The sequence below is a fragment of the Neomonachus schauinslandi genome, chromosome 6 (genome assembly GCF_002201575.2).
Source record: "Neomonachus schauinslandi chromosome 6, ASM220157v2, whole genome shotgun sequence".
NCBI classification, from domain to species: Eukaryota; Metazoa; Chordata; class Mammalia; order Carnivora; family Phocidae; genus Neomonachus; species Neomonachus schauinslandi.
Genome location: NC_058408.1, coordinates 6,663,614 through 6,682,306, shown reverse-complemented (window position 1 = coordinate 6,682,306; position 18,693 = coordinate 6,663,614). Strand labels below are relative to the sequence as shown.

General features: G+C 45.0%; 1 protein-coding gene across 1 annotated transcript in view; it reads right to left on the bottom strand.

The window, feature by feature from the left end:
* The window catches only part of DDR2 (discoidin domain receptor tyrosine kinase 2), a 54,016-nt gene extending 48,551 nt beyond the window's left edge, over positions 1–5,465 (bottom strand). The window contains exon 1 of the mRNA XM_021698428.2: positions 5,363–5,465. Coding sequence (XP_021554103.1) covers positions 5,363–5,426 — 64 coding nt within the window. The 5' untranslated portion in view covers positions 5,427–5,465. The remainder of the gene's footprint in view (positions 1–5,362) is intronic.
* Positions 5,466–18,693: the final 13,228 nt, after the last annotated feature.

The window sequence follows — 18,693 nt, the reverse complement described above, 5'->3', positions numbered from 1 at the left end:
GTCCTGAAGGGCTCCTAGTTCCAGCCTTGCTTGCTGGGCATGCGAACAAGACCAAGGCTCCAAGAAGGAGCCCTGTATGATCCTGTTAGTCTTCTTCTATTCCTCCACCTCAGGCTGTCCCTCAAACCCCAGTGACCTCTCACCCCCATAAATGCACACTGGCAGTCACAAAAAGGAAACCATGAGGATGCCCAGCTATTATATGATTATTGGAGAAAGGTCATTTCCTCACTAGTTCCCTCGCGGGGCTGGGTGGTTTTAGTGGAATGAACTCGGGGCCGAGAGACTGGAGCCTTGGGTTCCTGCTTTACCATAAGCTAGATCTATGCTCATGGACAAATCACTCACCCCCTTTGACACCACTTCCTTTATGTGTAAAATGAGGAAGAGAGACTTGAATATTGCTAAGGTCCATTGCAATACAAACAGCCTAAGATCCTACTTGCCTAGACCTGAAGAACTCACTGGAAGGTAGGACTGATGCTGGAAATAACAAAACCACAACGATGAACCTAAAACAAATTTGGAGTCTATAGGAGAAGAATTCCTCCTCTCAAAATCCCAACCCCCTAATGTCTTTGTCCCTCCCCTGTAAGTAGAACATTCTAGACACTGAAAGAGGACTCCCCCACCCCAGGGCTCTGAATTGCTAGTAAGTTGCCCGCTTTCTAGGAGGGGAAAACGTGGAATGGAAATAGAAAGCCCCAGCACTGCCCTGCCCTGGCTCCGCACCATGGATCCTAAGTGCCTGGGTTGCCTGTTAGGGAAAAGAGCTGTTTCTCCCTTTTCCAAGTAAAAGCAGTTATCGCAGGCCAAGTCAGAGGGTGGGACCAATCGCCCTTGTGCTCCTCACATAGAGCAATTATCTGGTTGGTTGGGTGAGTCTTTAGGACCTCAGACCCCAGGGGCTCTGTGTCCAGGGTAATCAGGTCACTTTTACCCATCCTCCTACCTAGAAATCCATGAGATTCTGGGCCCTGACTGGCCACCGAAGGAGAAGCCTGGAGGAGTCTGACCTTGGTGGCTGATCAAACAACTACTACAGCCCAGAGTGTTCTTATGCTTCATTGTGAAGTCCAAAGACTTCCCTTTCTCCTGGAGGTACTCCCAAGCTCTCCAGTTAAGTCCTGTAGCCCAGCCCAAGTTGGGAAGGAGGGGAAACTTGACCCAAGGACCCATGGGAGGATGGAAAAGCTGCCCCTTTGGGTCCCTCACTCAGCGCCCTCCACCAGGCAGCCCATGTGTACCTCTCCCTCCCTCCCAGCCACTGGGTACGCTAGTCCTTCTTCCTGAAAGACTTCTTCTTGGACCCATGTCCACAGAAAAAAAGCCCTACAAAAGGCTTCTAGTACTATGAAACTCCTGTAGGTTAGGCTGTAGGTTGTCTGTACCCAACCTGTCATAAGAGGGCATTTCAGGGTTTAAATTTTAAAAAATATTTATCGGCTATCTTCTTCGTGCTTCACCTCAAAGGCAAGGTTGTTTTAAAGTTCAGATTTTAGATCCCTGAGTCTGAGAAGTGCCAGGGAGTTGGAAACAAGTGGATTTTCTTACAAAGAACAGCCATGCAAGATCAGGGACCCTTCTTCTAAGCCCAAAGCCCATCCACATCTTCCAATACAGGCAGGAAAACTCCCACACCATAAAATCATAGTGACAGAAAGGCTCTCACAGATCATCTAATCCAACTTCATCTCACTACAGGTGAAAGGATTAAGGGAGTGCGAAGAGAAGTACAGTGGCATGCTTAGTGTCACACAACTAATTTAAGACCAAGCCAGAATTGTAACCAGGTTTTTCCTCAAAATAACTTTCTAAATGAGTTGAATACTATTTTCTAAGTGAACTGCAAATCATTCATCAGAATGTTCTAGTCATATCCAAATCATTTATTGATTTGTAGAAATGTTTTTCAGAAAGTGTTGGTATGACTGTTTGACAGGGATGCTACCAGCTAACTGATACTCCTGAGTCACGATTTTGACAGAGGAAACTGCCTCAAACTTTTCCAATGACTTCCCCATTGAACCGACAGTCATTGGGACCTGGTCCCTTGTGCGCTGTTAGAACTGGAAGATGGCTCAGCACACTGCACACTTTAGAACGGGGTACATAATCCTGCGTGTCAGCATTTCCCACGGGGACCTGCAGAGCCTACGCTGCAGCCCCCAGGGACAATGCCGCCTTCAACACTGCCACTACCAGGAATGCCACCATTACTGCCTGCCCCACCCCCTGCTCTGCTGCCCCTGTCAGAGTTCTGCTGCTGTAGAGCAGCGAGTCAATAGACCTGCCATCATGTCATGACCTACTACCTGTATCATCCTAACACCACTCTGCAGCCTCTGTGGGGTGACGCCAGCAGCCATGATGAAATCTCCAAAGTGGGCTTAAATGAATGAGCTTGTTTTAGATTAATTATATTATTAATTAAGTTTAATGCTTAACCCAATTACTATTTGCCAGCCAATATTTTATATCAAATAATCTATTAAAATATGTGTTGATATTTTAACAATTGGCTCTACACCAGATCTGTTTATAACCCAGTTCTCCTGCCTTAAGTCCAAGATGCCATCTATTTATACCATGTGACCAACCTATGGGGAAAACTTAACTGGCCAAGAATTTCCATCTTTCAAGAAACACCAATAAGGACTTCTAAAAAGCCACCCATAAATCCATAAACATGTGTTTACTATATACCTACTCTATGTTAATCAGTGTGCATGCCCTAAGACTCCATGAAGCCCAAGCTTTGTGACCAGATCCTTTAATACAGATTACAATTTCCCATTGCTTGTCTCTAGCTTACCTTGATAAAATAGAAGACATGGAAGAGAGAAGGATTAGTTCTTCAATATACCTCAAATATGCTATGTTCCTATAAAGATCTTTGCAAGTCAAGACCTTTATTTCTTCTTCCGTGGCAGAAAGAGCCAATAGAAATAGTTGACAGCAGGAATAGGGAGAAAATGTTTTAAAGATAACTGTTTGCTGTCTTCAAACAGCTCATTTCCTGCTGGAGGGCTACCACAGTTTCCTCTCACACAGATGGCTAGCTCTTTTGGTGTATTCATGAAAATGCCCTCATGTCATTTCAGTCTCTGTGAATGTGCCTGGCACCAAAACTTTCTACCATTCTGCACACACACAGTGACACTTCCTAGGAGATCTAGTCAGGGAGATGACAATGGGTTTGTTACATTGAGCAGGAGGCAACCACCCTTCAACCAGGTGAGAGGAACACAGACGAGAAAAATGAAAGACTGGTGAGTCGAAGTTCAGACCTGAAATGTACCAACTAAGCTCATTACAAGAAAGTAGTAAGACACTGGGTTTATTAAACCAGTAAATCTTTGATTTTAAGGTGTTTTGATTATACTTCCTTTTCAGGTATGAAGACTATCCCACGGAGACGGAATTCTTGTGAGAGGAAGAGGGTGAGAATGTTCACAATGTACCCTCATGCTATAGGAAAAGGACAAAATAAAAATGTCCTCAAAAATCCAAATACAGCACGCAGCAACTGGAACTCTCATATGCGACCATGGAGGGGCAAATGGGTGAAAGCCCTTTGGAAAACTCCTTGGTGGTATGTAGAAAAGCGATTGTATATGACATATAACCCAGCAATTACACTTCTAGGTGTACACTCCAAAAGGCTCAGTACATACTTCTACCAAAAGACCTTTACGAGAATGATTATAGCAGATTTATTCATAATGGACGCAAACTGGAAACAATCCACATTCCCATGCACAGCAGACTGGATAAATAAAATAGTCAAACAAAGTAACATTATACAACAATGAAAACAAATAGCTGCCAACTGCATGCAATGAACATCACAAACAACACACTGAATGAAAGAAGCCAGACACAAAAGAGCATTTAGGCATCATCTGCTTCCACTTATATAAAGTACAAAAACAGGCAAAATTAATCTATATTGTTAGAAAGCAGGATAACAATTAGCTTGGGGTGAGGGTGGGGAGAAGTGGCTGGAAAGGAGCGCGAGGAGAGCCTCTGACGTCTGGTGAGGTTCTGTTTCTTAATCTGGATCCTGCTGATGGAGGTATTCGGTTTGTAAAATTCATCACACTGAGCACTTATACTATGGGTACTTTCCTGTATTTATATTTGTGTCCACACAAGCAATGGACAGCTGTCCTCCCCCTTCCCTGTACTCAGGCCTGTCCCAGGTAACTCTTTATGCCCGCCCACTCTGACACTGGGTGTGGCCACGCCATTTGCTTTGGCCAATGAGATCTCAGCAAACACGACAGACGCATCGGCTTGAGAAAGGCTGCACGTCTCTGCTTCTGCTCTTGCCCATGTGCAATTTCCATGAAAATATATCCACACTAGTCTGCTGGAGGAGAGCACAGCAAGGTGCCCAGTCGTCAGAGCCAAGGCCGTCCTAGACGAGCCAATAACCAGCTGACTCCCAGATATGTGCAGGAACCCAGAGATCAGAACAACAGTTCAACCAGGCAAAGTCACCAGCACTACACAGGTCATTAAGAGGCACTGCTGTGTAATAGACAAGTGATAAAACTGAACGCTTCAATTTAAAGTTAAAATATACAACTAATTTTTTAAAATTGGGGGAAACGAAAAGATTTCTCTTCACACATCTATTTTTGAGTATGGCCACACCCGGTAGGAAAGACTGCCAAGATCCGGCAAGACCAGGGTCCCAAAAGCACAACATGACATCCAAGTAAAACAGAGGCCTGAACCAGAGAAAAATAACTGGAAACCCAATCTGCAGAGGTTCTAGAAGACATCTAAAAGTTCTCTCCTTCTGTTTCCTAGAAGATGCAGAAGCATATGGATGCTTCTTCCAGTTCCCTTTCTTTCTTTCTTTTTTTTTAAATTCCCATTCACTCCACTCTACTTGATATCAGGAGCCCTTTCACAATAGTCAAGATGTTACATAGACACAGGACATTAGTTTCTGATTCTGCTTTGGACATGTTTCATCATGAAAGTAAAAGGAAGGAAGGAAGGAAGGGAGGAAGGGAGGGAGGGAGGGAGGGAGGGAGGAAGGGAGGGAGGAAAAGAAAGGAAGGAGGGAGGGAGGGAAGAAGGGAGGGAGGAAGGGAGGGAGGGAGGGAGGGAGGAAGGAAGGAAGGAAGGAAAAGGAAGGAAAGAAGGAAAGAGAGAGGAAGAGAGAGAAAGGAAGGAAGGGAGAGAAAGAGAGGGAAAGAAAGAAGGAAAGAAGAAAAGAAAAGTAAAGAAAAAAGAAAGACAGACCCTGTGGATACCCTTGGCAGGGCCTTTCCCAAGATAAACATTGATGGACTTGAATGTCCAGCTGGTCTTCTAGCATGTGGCTGAGCAATGGCTGTGTTACCTGGATTAACCTGAGCTTTTGCAGAACTCAAGATGGGCAGCAGCAGGAGCAGCACCAAGGGCATCCTGGGAACGGAGGTCAGCTCAGAAGATGGTGTTGGAACTGGAGCCTGCAGCCCACCAAAAAATGCGAGAAAACAAGAAAGAGGAGAGGAAATGAGTGAGACAAATACTATCAATATGAATGAATATGATTTTTATGATTATATTTGCATTCTTAGAGTCTTTATTTCTATATCTGGGACTTCAAATCACAGACTTTGAGAATCAAGTGGGATATTCAAGAGTCACATGATGTAAGAATTCCCAAACTCTATTAGGTCATGGAATTAAAATTAGCAAAACTATAGGCAGGTAACAAAGTTTTACTACAATACATACTTACCCAAATTGTGAATGGTGATAAACTAAAACTTACATTTATGAAGTTTTCATAATTTTGATACTGATTCCAATATTAAACCAAGAAAAACATTCAATTATGTTAATGTGTTTGCCTTTCAAAAGATCTAAGATCAATATTTATCGGTACCTGGGATTCTGTATCTTTAAATTTCCCCAAATGACCTGTGTGGTAAGGGCTTAGAGTTGAGACATTAGTATGAACTCATGTTCAGCTTAACAGAGATACATATGGTTACATATGGAACACTTAAAGATATAGCATATATACAGGTTAGTATACACACAAGTGTCTCTTTGCTGTATCAGCCCAGAGGGCCTAGAAGCCAGATACCACAACAGCAGCAAGTAAGTCTGGTGCCGCCATCTTGGTTTTTAATACCATTTTCCAATAAAAGAAACCAGAGTTCCCTGGAGAAGTGGCTGATCCCAGGCCTGGGGTAGGACACATACAGAATCTTTTAGTGACAGAAATCGAGAAAGTATACACCCAAAAAAATGATGGGGATGTGTCAAAGGGACACAGGAACCAAGTGAAAGAGTTCCCAGTGGTCAAAGCTGGAACAATGTGAGTGACAAAATACATAAAGTAGTTTTGGACTATAACTCAAGGTATAAGAAATATCTACAAGTCCATGTTGATATAAACAAATGACTGAATAAACAAATGGGGGAGAACAGAAAAATTTCCCATTCAAAAGAATTGTAAATAATTTATGCAGACACTTGGCTCTTAAAGAGGTGGCACATAACCTCACCCCTTAGGGTGAACTACACACAGTGACTTTCTCCCAAAGAGCCTGGAACGGAAATGGAGAAAGGAACTTTTCAGTGGAGAAACTTGATGAATACTACCTCAAGCCAGGTGATGGAGGTTAACCTCACCTTTGATAAGTCATATTGATACAACATCTCCTGGATATGATGTGATGAGAATGGCACTTAGCCTCTGTGATCTTCCTCCTAAAAACTCATTACCTTAGTCTAATCATAAGAAAAACATCAGACAAATCCCAATTTAGGGACATTCTACAAAATTCCTATTGAGTCATCCCCAAAACTGTCAAGATCACAAATACAAGAAAGTCCCAAGAAACTGTCCCAGCTAAGGGAGGCTAAGGAGATATAACAACCACATGTAACATGGCGTCCTCGGTGATGACCATGGAACAGATAAAGGACATAGGGGAAAACTGAGGACATCTGAATGAAGTACAGACTTTAGTTAATAATAATTTATCAACATTGGCTCTTTCACTATGACAAAGGTACTGTACTAATGTCAGATGTTAATAATAGGGGAAACTGGGTGTTGGGGAAACAGGAATTCTATGCACTATCTTTGCATTGATTCTGTAAGTATAAAACTGTTTGAGAATAGAAATTTTATTCAAAAGTTTCTACCAGGTAACACTAATCCAAACATTGGATCTACTGTTATAAAAAATACATAATTATAAAGGGAGACAAAATCCATTCAGCTAGGGTGATTAAAGAAGGCTTCATGGAGAAAACTGATCTGATCAGGTTCTTGAAGGCTGAGTAGGATTATAATGGGCTATAGTGGGGATGAAGTAAATAATACGCTAACAGAGCCAAGACCCCTTTTGAGGAAACAGAAGCTTTCTATGATATTTTCTAGGCAGTAGAACTCTGACCTGCTCTCCTCAAAAAAAGTCATTAAAAAAAAAAAGCAGATATTCAGATGCCTGAAAAGGATGGAGCCAAAACTAAGCAAGCACACAAGACTAAAGTGGCCTTACGGTGAGGGGTCAGGGGTGGTTTCATGGCATTGATTGGATGGGCTAAAATATGTGTCTCCCAGTGTGCCTCGTCACTGCCAGCAGCAGGAACACAGTGTTTCCATAAATGAGTCCCCAAACTAATACGCCCAAGAAAGAAACACAGGCAGAACTGTGGTTGGAGACCTTGGTCGCGGCTATAATCCAACACTGGCCATGGCCATGATCCACGATGTCCTTCCACAAAGACCCGAGCTCCTTGCGAGCAACCATTCGGCCTTGCAAACTCTGCCTTGGCTAACCACCCTCTCCCTTTGTAGAGGAGTCCTACAATTCTCTCTTGTGGCACCTTTCTCATGAGCTGTGGGCCATGACTGTCTCCCCTCTATAACCTTCCCCAGTGGTTCCTTCTACGAGGAATGTCTTTCACACCTCACTCCCTTCACCAAAATACACACTAATTTTGCCTCCATTAGGTCCTCCATAACATAGTTATAAAATGATCCATGTAGTCATTACCTTCAAAATAGCTTATTATTGTATCTCCAAAAGAATGCTTTATATTTTGTACAAAGCAGGTACTCAAACATGGTTTTTAACTGAACGAAGCAGAACTCACTGGATGTTCAAAATTTTTTGACTGAATTTCCTTTTGGAAACTGTTACTTGGTTTCAGGCTGTGAATCTCCAAAACAAAGTGATTATTTCTGCTTTGCTTGCTGAAAAGTAAGGTGTCAGCAGCTAACAAACAAAGAAGAACAGAAGTACTCTAACTACACCATGGATCTCTAACATGTGCCAAAGACTCTTTCATGTAATATTCACGGTAACCCAATGAGGTTAGTTTTCATGAGCAAGGTAATTGAGGAGGAGGAGGTTAAAACTGATCTGGTTACACAGTTGACAGGTGCCAAAACTCACGTGAACCCAGGGTTTGTATTACTCCAATATCCACACAGGTTTTGTTGTTTGTTTTGTCTTTGTCCTCATACTACACTCTCCTTTGATCTGGCCTCTGCCGACGTCACCCAGAGCTACACTCCTCAGGACCTCTGCCAAAATGCTTCATGCTCTCTTTGTCTGGATCAAACCTCCGTTCGACAGTCACTTCCTCCGTAAAATACTCCCTGGCCCTCTCACTTGTTACGTGCACTAAAATCTTATTATTTTTCTAAATAGAAATGATCCTAGTTTCTAATTATGTATTTATTGCTGTCATGTCTAATTAGGGTCTTCCTCACCCCCCACCCCCATAAGTTCCATGTTTATTCTACTCACCATTGCTTTCTCAACACCTACCAGAGTGCTGGATAAATATTTGCAGCATGAATTAATGATTGCCTTAAGCCACATATTCAGTGACTACATCTGGCCACACTAAATTCCATACCCTAAAAGGAAGTGTACCCAAGGTTTATGATAAGTGTACATCACCCTTTTCTGCCCCTTTGAGTGAGTTTTTCCAAGGGTTCCATATTTAAGCAATGTGACACGTGAAAGGAACCCACAAACATACATGGAAGAGCTTCAAGGAGGTAGAAAGGCCCTTCTGTACCCACTTCTTTGGTTAATAGTACAAATTCCTTTGACAATTTATTCAAGCTTTGAAAATAAAGCTCAAACTGCAAATATCGCTAGTCAGGGGGTGTTCTTTCATCCATTTTTTCCAATAACTGTTCTCTAAGTGTCTACAGGTGCTATTCCATGTGCTAAAAAAGGCAGCTTGGAGCTGTCCTCATGGAGCATGTAATCTACAAGCAAACAAAGAAATAAATAAGAACCCTAAAGGGATATATGTGCCATGAAGAAAATACAGTGGGGTGAGGTGGTAGAGAGTGAATGAGGGCTACTTCAGGTAAGTTGGTCAGGAAAGCCCTGTCTGAGTGTGGGATTGGCACAGAAATATATAAAGAGAACAATGAAGAGAATAGGGACCCAGTAAAGACTCATATATAAATGGGAACTTACTATATTATATAAGGGGTATTTAAAATCAGTGAAATGGTTAATTTGTATTCAGAAACAAATAAAGGTATATCCATAACTCACACACAAAAGAGAAAGCCCAAAATGTAGAAGTAGAACTCTAACAGTATTTCAAGAAAGTATAGGAGCATTTGCTAGAAGACCACTGTAAGGAAGGCCTGCACAAATGAGACAGAAAACAAAATCCAAAAACAAAAACAAACGATAAAAATCTCCATCAAAATGTTAAATGTCTTTGAGACCAAAAGCATCATAAACTTAACAGCAGGCTAAGATAGTTATTTGATGTTTTATAACAAAATAATAACCTATGCTCCATATATTCCACTTATTATTAGTTACCCTAGAGAGAGACTTATGTATCTGCACAATGAGTGTGTGTACAAAGAATTGCTTTGCAATATTTTTTAAATTTTACTTTATTTCATTGTGGTAAGAACACTTAACATAAGATCTACCCTCTTAACAAATTTTTTAGTATTCAATACGTATTGACTGTAGGTACAATGTTGTACATCAGATTTCTAGAATTTATTCATCTTTCTCAATCTTAATTTTATGCCTGTTGTCCTGGCAACCACCATTCCACTCTCTCATTAGATAAATTTGACTATTTTAGATCCCTAATATAGTAGAATTATTCAGTATTTGTCCTTCTGTAACTGGTTTATTTCACTTAACATAATGTCCTAAAGGTTCATCAATGTTGTTGATATTACAGAATGTCCTTCTTTTTAAAGGCTGAATAATATTCCATTGTGTGTATATACCACATTTTTTATTCATTCATGTATCAACAGATATCTAGATTGTCTCCACATCTTAGCTATTGTGAACAGTACTGCTATGAACGTGGGAGTGCTAATACCTCTTCAAGATCCTGATTTCAATTCTTTTGAAAAAATACCCAGAGGTAGGATTACTGAATTATATGGTAGTTCTATTTTTAAATCCTTTAAGGAACCTCCATACTGGTTTCCATAGTGGCTGTGGCCAACTTATGTTCAAGAAGTGTGCCATGAATACACAGTGGGGAAAGGATAGTTTCCTCAACAAATGGCATTAAGAAAACCAGATACCCACATGTAAAAGAATGGAATTGGACCATTATCTTACACCACACACAAAGATCAACTCGAAATGGACTAACGACTTGTATGTAAGACCTGAAACTTTAAAACTCCTGTTAGAAAACATACGGGAAAAGCTTCATGACATTGGCCTTGGCAATGATTTCATAGATATGACACCAAAAGCAGAGGCAACAACAACAAAAATAAACAAACAAGACTACACCAAACTAAAAAGCTTCCGCACAGCAAAGGAAACCATCAACAGAGTGAAACGCAATCCATACAATGGGAGAAAATATTCATAAAGTATACATCTGATAAGGGATTAATAACCCAATTTTAAAATGGGTTAAGGACTTGAGTCTCTCCAAAGAAGACATACAAATGGCCAACAGATATAAGAAAAGAATGCTTAACATCACTAATCATCAGGGAAATGCAAATCAAAACCACAATGAGGTATCACTCCACACCTGTCAGGATGGCTAGTATCAAAAAAAAAAAGGAGAGAGAGAGAGAGAGAGAAAGGTGTTCTTGAGGATGTGAAGACACTGTTGGCACAACATTTTTTTTAAATAACAAAAACATGGGGAGATTTCTATGAAGAGGGGAATGCTAGAAACTATGATATATTCCTACTGTGAAATACTATGCAAGACTTTAAAAGCATGAGCTGGGTAGTTATATGGTTAGGCGTCCATGACATGTGTTTGGATGAACAAAGAGGTTACAAGATTTATGTAAAGCACACTGTATTTATGGGTAAGCACACACACACACTCATATACATTTACATACACAAAAGCTCTAGAAGGGTAAACCCCATGCTAATAACAAGCTTCACTCTGGTACTCACTCCAGTGCTCAAATAAGAGGGTAAGTAGAGGCAGAGCGAGGACCCTCAGGAGACAGTGCTGGTAACAGTAGGGCCCTCACTGGAGATTGGAGTGCTTGGCAGAGGAGACTGGGAATGGTGATCAAAAGGAAACCCTAGCCTTACTGGTCGTGTTTCGATTCTTAACAAGGAAAATATGTTCCTTGTTAATGTCTTTTATATTGGTTTTTCTGACCTAAAGCAATTTCCCAGGGGCAGTCTATCAGCATCTGGAGGGTGCTTTCCAACCAATCATGCATATCCCAGAGGTTAGAGGTACATGGGGAATTCATATCTGAAGAATCACTTGTGGGGCTGAGCGGGATTGTTGATTAGTACATCTTACACATGAATAAAGTAGAAGCAAAAAAAACCATTGAGAATTGCTGCTTATACCTTACTTTGTTTTTTTAGAACACTTGCACTTCATTAGGTGTTTATAAATGCATTATTACTGGGCCTTAACGATAATCCTAAGGAGAAAGATTAACACCTCCCTTTACAAAGTAGGAAAGTAAGGACTGATGTCACTCTACCCACTCACGGCCCAATATTTTCCAAAGAATATCAATGGATATGTAGCTCAGAAAGAATGTGTCCCGGGTGCCTGGGTGGCTCAGTTGGTTAAGCGACTGCCTTCAGCTCAGGTCATGATCCTGGAGTCCCAGGATCGAGTCCCACATCAGGCTCCCTGCTCACCAGGAAGTCTGCTTCTCCCTCTGACCCTCCCCCTCTCATGCTCTCTCTCTGTCTCATCCTTTCTCTCTCAAATAAATAAATAAAATCTTAAAAAAAAAAAAGAAAGAAAGAATGTGTCCCTTGTAATAAAGAACCCACTTCCCTCCTCACAGTCAAAATCCCCTCCCCTAGCCAAGCTGGATGAACACACACTCCAAACTGACTCCATAGGGCCAGGACTCCCCAGGCCTGACGGGAGACGGTTGGCTCTCCATGTCAGGTCTGCCCACACCAGGATCTGCACAAGCTGTGGGGCAAAGCCATCAGGAAAACCAGGAAGCAAATGCAAGGTAGATGGGAGTGTGGCAGCCCCAACTAGAAATTAGCAAGAATGAAAACAAACCAACCAACCAAGAATCTAGAAGGTCAAACTTCTTACAAGTTGTCTCGGTAATTGGGTGAACTTCTAAAAGCCTCCTTCTGAAATACAGAGCCACATTATGGTGAAAAAGCAAGTCATCGGCACATTCTGCCTGACACCATCCATCCTATGGAGAGTTTGTTCACACAGGGAGGGCTCGCTCCTGGTCAGTCCCATGTCGTCCGCAACTCCAGGTCATAACACCTGGGGACGAACACACTCCTCTTCTCCAACTGCCTTGAAAAGTTACACAGTTTCCCTAGTAACAGGCTCTACTCTAGGGCCCAAACAGGGTGGTGAGCGAGGATGGAGCACAGAGGAGAGGGGTGTGAAATGCCTTTGGGCTGCTGAGTGAGCAAGGGTGAGCAGCATGGTCAAGTCTCTCACTCTATACTGGTCGAGCAACAGCCTTTCAGGGCTCCCAAACACGAGCCCTGTGCCTTGTCTCTTCCTTTATTATAGAATTGAATACACATGATAGATGATAGATAGATGATAGATAGATAGATAGATAGATAGATAGATAGATAGATAGATAGATAGATAGATATTTAGATGATACATATTTAAATATAAAGAGAAACGCTTTTAGAAATGTAGCTATCAGAGGTAACTGCATTTATGTGGGGGGGAAAAAGCACCATCGTTTCTGCTCTGTGATAATATGGCAAGTTAGGGAGAGCAGGCAACCCTTGGGATCTCTTGCCCTAAAATGGATGGAAACTTCGAGCACTTCTCTTCCTCCCAAGTACCTTTGAAGTGACCCTAACTTACAGACAGTAGAGCTTTCTTCTTCCCCCAAGTCTGAATATTAGCACAAACAGTCTCTTTCTCTGAAGCAGAACTAGAGGTATCCCCCACTTTAAGAAGTGTCTGAACTTGCCAAACTCATCAATCATGAAATGCTTATCCACATTACGGAATAATTCTTTGCACAACACTGAAGTGCCAGGTACCTTTGAATAACAAGTTTCCACAGTGTACGATTACACTAACATTCAGCATACAAAAATGTTCCATCTACTTACTGAACTCATAAATCACTGAGTGAGGCTCCGCATTACAAAACAGTTCTTCACTTTACACAAGGATCCAGTGCCGGGTTCCCTTGAACAGAAAATCCTTCCGATACATTCAAAATATGATTCCATATACTTAAATCCAGGTCGTGATCGAGTTTTCAGGAATACAGCCTGGGTATGAAGCGAGGCACATCTGCTTTGGGAGATGGGCCTTCTCCCTGGACAGTCTGTCTTCCCAGATGCAAAAGCTGGAGACAACATGAAGTGACCACCCCTTGGGGGGGGGGGGGGGGGGGGGGGGCGGAATAAAAAGGAATAAAAAGTCACAGATTTCCAGCGGAGATCTTCCTGCGGAGCCTGTGATAGGGTCTGAAGAGGAAGTGTCTGCCCTCCCAGAAAATTATCTATAGCCTCCAGCCTGGGCCCCTCCACCTAAAGACAGGCCTTTTGCGGAGGAAAGGGCGGGGCTCCGCCAGGCAGGAGTGGGAAGGGCACAGAGATAAGGTCTCCGGGGCCGATGCACGAGGCGGGGTGCACACAGCTGTGGCGGGTACTTGTGTCTGTGTGTGTGTGAGATTCGGACCTGGGCGGGTGCGGGGGGGAAGGGGAGAAGAAAACCCACTTGCTTTAGAGCTGTATATTTTCACTCAGGGGCCATTCTGGGCCTTCAGGCTTGTTTTTACTCTCTGCTGACTCATTTTCATTTCAGATTCAACAAATCGAAAGCAATCTTTGGAGTGTTTAATACTCAGCAAACAAATATGCAGAAATGAGCCTGGTTTTGGCAAGAGATGGGCCCCAAACACACACAAACACACACACACACGTGCATGCGTGAACACGCTCACACACCAGCCAGCCTTGTGTTATTTGGCTCCCCAAAACTTACTGAAGCCTTCCTCACTCTCATCCTGCCTCTGAGAAGCTCCATCTCATGCTTCTCAAAGTGTGGCCCACAGTGCTAAGCCAGAGGCCCCGAATGGCCCGATCTGTGAGTGTTTACACACAGGACAGGCCCCAGACTAGCCGAGGTAACCCTCACAGCTCAGAGGCGGTGAGACAGCGAGCCCGGATCCTGCTGCCTTGGTTAGACGCGCACTTCACTCCTCTCCTCCTTGGACTGTAAAACGGAGACAACTTGAGTCTGTCATTGAGGTGAGGGGAAAGCCAGGTAGCTGTCATTTTCTCTCCCTCGGCTTCTGGGGAGAGGAGAGGATGCTGAGTGAGGTCCCTGCCACCTAAGACATTCCCCCCACCCGGGACAGAATGGAGCACAGAACACTGACTGTGTGGCATCATTTGATGTTACTTTCTAGATCAGAAGCATTCAGGACATCAGATCTAATGCCTTCACACTATGAGCAGGAGGAAGAAGGAGAGGAAATACATAGGTGAAAGCAGGGCATTTTCCCAACCCAGAAAGACCTGTGACCCAGTCCCCTGGGCCTGCTGAGTCCTTGGGCAGCTTACTTCGCCTCGCTGAGCTCCAGCAATCCCTGGTTTTTCGTTTAGATACTTCCCTGCCATCCCGGACTTCCATCATCGTGCACTTGAGCATTTTCCCACGCAGCCCCCCATTCCTTCCCCCATCCACGCTCTGTCCCAGGCTCCTCACACCCCCAGCGTGCGTGCTGGGGCACAGAGGACTGCCTGTCTGCATTACTGGGCACAGGAAGGTTGGTGTGAGGGACTAGGGGTCCGAGGGTTTGGAGGTTACGAAAGAAAGACACTAACTAGTCCTCAAAATTACGGACCCACCCCAGTGGGAGCTTAGGAGGCCCGAGAGCTCACCCATCTCCATCGCCTCTGGTTAAAGGCGAGGAAAGTAGGGCAGCCCGAGAAGCAGAGAGGCCTCGTCACAGGCGACCACCGGTCAGAGGCAGGGCCCGGCCCCTGGTCATCCACACTCTCTCCCCAGCTCTGCTCTCCTGTCAGCACCGCCTGTCCCAGCCCTACCTCCTCTTTTCCTTCCCAAAACTCCGAGCACGCACACCGTCCTTAGGCCCTGTCTGGGAAAACTGATTTCTTTAAACCAGAGTGAAGTTATGTGGAAAATACCTGCGGTGGTTTTCCAGTGCGTCCACAAATTTTGCCCCCTTCTCCCAGCGAGGGCAGGTACCCCATTTCGCTCCTCTTGAACAGGCTCGGGGGAGTGACTTGCCATTAACAGAATGCAGGAAACGTGATGGTTATGGGACTTCAGAGCTGCGTCCCAGAAGGGCGTACACCTCCACTCGGCTCTCACTCGCTCGCTCTCTTTCTCTCTCTCAGCACAGCTGCCCAGGGAACCTGGCTGCGAGGCCACCAGGGAGCCCAGGCCCCGTGGGAAGCCACGGCCTGCAGGTGATTGGGCCCACAGTCCTCGCCGAAGTCCCAGCGAACAGGAACCTCCGCTCTCACGCCGAGAATGACTGGAGGCCCCCCTAGTCTGCTGCAAGCACAGCCTCGCTGAGCCCAGTCACCTCAGGAGCATGAGGGATGGTAACAGTGATGTGGTGCTCCTTTTACACTGTGAGGTGACTGCACAGTAAGAAGTAACTGGAACAACCTCCTTGAGTGAGGCCTAGCCTCCCACAAACACAGGTATTGGTTGTGGGGTTTTTTTAAGATTTTATTTATTTATAGGACAGAGAGAGACACAGCGAGAGAGGGAACACAAGCGGGGGGGTGGGAGAGGGAGAAGCAGGCTTCCCGCCGAGCAGGGAGCCCGATGTAGGGCTCGGCCCCAGGACCCTGGGATCAAGACCTGAGCTGAAGGCAGACGCTTAACCACTAAGCCACCCAGGCGCCCCTTTTTTTAAGATTTTATTTATTTGACAGAGAGAGAGAGAGAGCGTGATCGAGTGAGCACAGACAGGGGGAGAAGCAGGCTTCCCGCCAAGCAGGGAACCCGATGGGGCTCCATCCCAGGACCCTGGGATCATGACCTGAGCCAAAGGCAGACGCCTAACGACTGAGCCACCCAGGCGCCCAGGTAGCGGTTTTTGGAGGTTGCCTTGTTTTTCCTTATGGCCAATCTTCCCATCGCCTCAAATGCCTCGGAAGAAGACGTAGGCCGCATAAAAGGGGTCACATGGAGGATAATGGGGAGCAGGGGAGGCATCTCTCTCCTCATTCCCAGGCGTGAGGTTAAAGGCAGTGTCTACATATCAGACGCCTTTCCCGGGGGGAGTGGGGGGCTCCACCGTGACTCTGGGAGCAGCACCTGACCCAGTGGGGCCACCGCTTCCTGTGGCCCCTGGGCCCCGGAACCCGGTACTCTGCCTCCGACCTCCCTGGTGGCTCCTTCTCAGTCACCTTGCCAAAGCCACCCTTGCTGGGTCTCAATCGTGTGTCCTCCTCCATGGGCTGTGTGGACCTGGCCGCACACCGGAACCTTGGTACCTGTTTCCTCACCTGCAGAGTGAGGGCAGTAATGGCACCCTGCTCCTAGAGGGTGTGGACGGAATGAGTTACCATCACCCAGGAAGTGCTTAGAACACCGCCCGGCTCCAAATGTCTGTGTTTATCTGTATTTCTGCTTTATTTTTACTGTGCCTACACCTTGTCTCCTCAATAAGTTTGCAAGTTCGAGGCAAAAAGCGCGCTTCCCTCCTCCACGCCTTTCTTTTTGGTATCAGCCAGCACCTACATGGGGGGACTCAGAGAACACTGAGGGCTGACTGACCGGTCACCTCAATGGTAATAAAACCGGCGAGAACAACACCACAGACTTGCCTTGGACCGGCACGCTAAAGCGTGCAGGGTGCATCCTATGAGTGGCTCTGCCTCGGGAGCAATCGACTTTGTCCTTCACCTGCAGCCATTTGGAAGTCACAAAAGACCCGCATGCTGAACTGTGAACCAGCCCAGCAGAAACCAGCCTGGGGCCGAGGAGAGCTGAGCGGTGGCCACATCCGGGGGGACAGTGACGAGATCATGCTGTTCGGGGAAGGGCTGTTCTGTCCCTGTGTGTGATCACACACACCTCCCAACAACTTCCAACCCACCACCCAAAGCCAGTGAGGCCAAGAGCTTGCACTGGTTGTGCCCTACTCTGGGGGTCCCTGGCCGTGCTGGTCCCTTAATAATGCAGAGCTATCGGGCTGCTTGCCTCCTGCATAAGCCCCATCAACATGGACTCGCAGCATCTCTGGGACGTGAATAGATTCTATCTCATCCAGCCATAGGAAACTCTCCAGAACCCCAGATTAGTGTGATGCCAGCGAACCCTGTTTTCTGTTCTGCAGGAGGTTCTCCACAGAGGGAGACTTGGATCCTCTTTCCCAGACACCAGCCAGGACCTCCCCTTTCAGCAAAGCAATCTAAGTGTCTTTCCCTTCACATCCCCAGGCCCTCCCGACAGGTGGGCTAACCACTGGGTTTTTGCCACAAAGAGCTGGGAGATCCCTCTCCTTCTCTGAGACCATCAGCTGAAGGAGGCAGGAAGGGAGGATTTCACCTCTTAGGCCCCTGCAACCATATTCTGTGGTGAAAGCTTCAGCCATAATATAGGTCAGACCCTTTATTTATTGGTTTATTTATGTATTTATTATTTTATTTTTAAGTAGGCTCCACACCAAATGTGGGGTTTGAGCTCACGACCCCAACATTAAGAATCACATGCTCTCCGAACTAAGCCAGCCAGGTCCCCCAGGTCAGACCTTTTAAACAACCAGATATCAATTAATCTCTTAGTTGAAAGGTACTTCTCTAGAGATGAGGGAAGTATGAGATATGGGTACAAGTTGAAAACGATGTCACTGTTACAATTAGATGGGATGATGCATATAAAGGGCTCACAGCGCAGTGCCTGGGAGATGGTAGGTGCTTATTAACATTTAGTTATTATTTAGTGGTGGTATTACAAGTAGAATGGTGCACAAGAAGAAAACAAGGCCAGCAACTACAGTGAGGGCACATCCAGGGCATCTGCAGTGAGTTCAGCCAAGTTGGGTCACCTGAAGACAATATAACAAAGAGCATCAGTCCTGGTTCTTGGTGGGAGATATACAAGCCTGGTGCATACAAACAGGTGGAAAAACAAACAAGACAGTGGGTGAGCAAGTCCCCATCTTGCCCTGACTCTCGGGCTGGCAGGGCAATGTGGAACATGGGGTGTTACACAACTGGGACCCCAGGGACACAGAGACAC